Here is a 2,675-nt window from a genome sequence, read left to right as displayed (position 1 = left end):
AAAAAAAAAAAAATCTCAAAAATACTGTGTTCCTACAAGTCTTGTGAAAAATCAGCAGCAGGTCAGAGAAGGTAGACTGTTAGTACCCCTCAGAAGAAGAGAGCTCATCCTTTTTCTGTTCTGCTCAAGAACAGCAAAGTGAAAGCGGCAGATTTGCCATTATGCATATAGCTCACAGCTCACCATTGCAGAAATGCTGGGTTTTGACCAGCAAAGAAGCAAAATACAGTCTAGACAGGGGAAAGCCAAAGTATACTGCTGAACTGGGTACAACAGACTTGTAAATCAGTCTGAGGGTATTATGGAAATATCTTCTACATGGAGGATATGAAGAAAACTGATAAAGGAGACTGTGTTTACAGAAGGCAGGAAGGAGGACACATGGAAAAGAAATCAAAAGAGTATTTTTTGTTAGCTATGCTCCTCTAGGAGACGAAAAGTTATTACAAGTTCCACTAATCAGATAAAATAATAAGTATCTTGAAATCTAAAGAGGTTTTGATTTATTAATTTAATCACGTAGTGGTAATATCTAACACAGAAAATTGTTCTGCTAGACATTATGTTAAAATCTGTCATAAGAACTGACACGCATGGCTTTTAGTGCTTAGCAAGTATCTAACCCAAAAACACCAGAATAAGCTAGTCCTGCTTTTTCTCTCCCAGTATACACTTGCCACTTACTTCTTCAGTTTCGGATTAACTTGGCTGTTCCTGTAAACACCCTTTTGATGGGCTTGCAGTACAGCATATAAAGGAGTTACTCCTTGGAAAGCAGATGACATGATTGTGTCAGACTGGTACATAAAAGTGGAATAATTTTAAAAAAAAAAAAGTAATACTACAACTAATCCCCAGAACTGACACTCTTTAACTGCCACCAAATATAAAAATTAAACTTAACAAAATAACAGAATTAGTTTTTTCACTCAACTCTTTTACTCACAGAAAGTTTACTTATAGGTACTTGCAGGTTCTCCAACTTTTAGTTCTGAACACTAGAAGCGTGACTATAAGCAGAGAAAGCCCCTTTAAAACTATCAACAATATGTGTAAAACAATAACAATATGTGAAACATAATCTTTGTCTCATGTAAGACCTTCCCTTTTCATTCTACTGAACATTAAGCAGAGGAGAAATTAAGAGGAGAAAGCCCCTTTAAAACTATCAACAACAGGTGTAAAACAATATGTGAAACATAATCTTTGTCTTATGTAAGACCTCCCCTTTTCATTCTACTGAAGATTAAGCAAGTAAAATCAGTAAACTCATTGTTATTCATCACAAACCTTTTCTCTGAAAAGCAATGAGCACAATGTGTTCCCTGAACATCTGCATACTTAACTTTTCATTCAGATTCTTAAATGGTCATCTACCCTCAGCACAGTCTAGCAGTCAACCATTCCTCACAGCTATTGCTTACTTCTGTCTCCTGTTTACTTACACCTACAATGACGTATCTTGCTCTGGGCAACCACCCTTCTCCACTATCTCTTCCAGAACAAGAAGAAAGTTGGTTTTTTTCACCGCTTTACTTTCCAGTTTCTCTCCACTGATCTTCCCTTGTTTGCATTTTAGTTTTAATTTAAAAACACAAAAGAAACCTGGCAGAATTAATACAGCTTGCTTGCAGTCTAACTGTACTGGACCTTATATAACATCAAAGCAAAAAGTACAGATAATAGCTTTCATTATTTTAACCCCATATTCCCTTCCATTTTCAGCGTTAGTAGTTCTCTAAGGTACAGATTACATCTCTCACTTCTCCTTTTTTAAGTCCTATATACAGTCATAATTGAATAGAATAATAATTAATATACTTCTATATTTAAAAAATAAAAACACTTGAATGCATTTCTATATTTGGAAATAACATTTTACCAAGATCTTCCCGCTGTCTCTCATTTTCTTAGGCTGCAAACTCTTCCCTATCAACCATGCTAATTTTCATGCTCAGGCTAGAGGTGCACTATGAGGGCAAACGTTACATTGCTTACCAGAGAAGACAAGCATACTTATATTCCTAGAGCACCTCAGTTTCTCACTCTGGAACAACTAAAACAAGCTTCCTATATTTTATTTCCTACTCAACATTAGATGCTGAAATTACACATATTTTTATTTCTTTACAATAAAAACATGGAAGAAATTAACTACACACACATGCACGCCTCTCCAAACACTGTAATGAAATACCAGCATACAGTTGCTATTTAAAAATGCGATTACTTCTTTGCCAGCTACCTTTATTGAAGCTTCTGGACACCGGAGGTGGTCTTTTTTCTTTTCTGCAATTCTCTGAGAATACTGCTTATATTTTTCCTTCATATCTCCTTCATACTGACGATACTTCAGTTTATATCTGTCTGTTGGGGATGGCAGATTTTCTGGTATTGTCTTCTGCTCCAAAACAGAATGCTAAAGTAAAGAGTAATCAATATAAAAGCCTCTGGTTGATCTATTGAATGAGAACAGCATTATTATAATTCCCATACAGTATAAATTCTGAAACTTCCTGACACTAGCTTCACATTAAGAAAAAACGCAAATATGACTGCATATTCAGGCTTAATTTTCATTGAGTTCTTCATATTCTGCCATATTTTTTAATCTAAAAAGTACACAGCCAAATGGTTTTACATCACTTTTAAAGAGAGAAGCCAAGATTCAGTGG

At 35.2% G+C, this 2,675-nt stretch overlaps 1 protein-coding gene across 1 annotated transcript; it reads right to left on the bottom strand.

The window, feature by feature from the left end:
• Window positions 1–680: 680 nt before the first annotated feature.
• On the bottom strand, window positions 681–2,419 carry LOC104073305 (calcyphosin-2-like; the record flags this gene model as incomplete). Its single annotated transcript, XM_009573022.1, has 2 exons — window positions 681–797; window positions 2,246–2,419. Coding segments are annotated over 2 exons (291 nt in total), but the record flags the coding sequence as incomplete, so codon positions are not given.
• Window positions 2,420–2,675: the final 256 nt, after the last annotated feature.

The sequence above is a fragment of the Fulmarus glacialis genome, unplaced genomic scaffold (assembly GCF_000690835.1).
Source record: "Fulmarus glacialis isolate BGI_N327 unplaced genomic scaffold, ASM69083v1 scaffold21272, whole genome shotgun sequence".
Classification (NCBI taxonomy): Eukaryota; Metazoa; Chordata; class Aves; order Procellariiformes; family Procellariidae; genus Fulmarus; species Fulmarus glacialis.
Note: the sequence above shows the minus strand (reverse complement) of the source record. Positions and strands in the feature narration are given on the sequence as shown.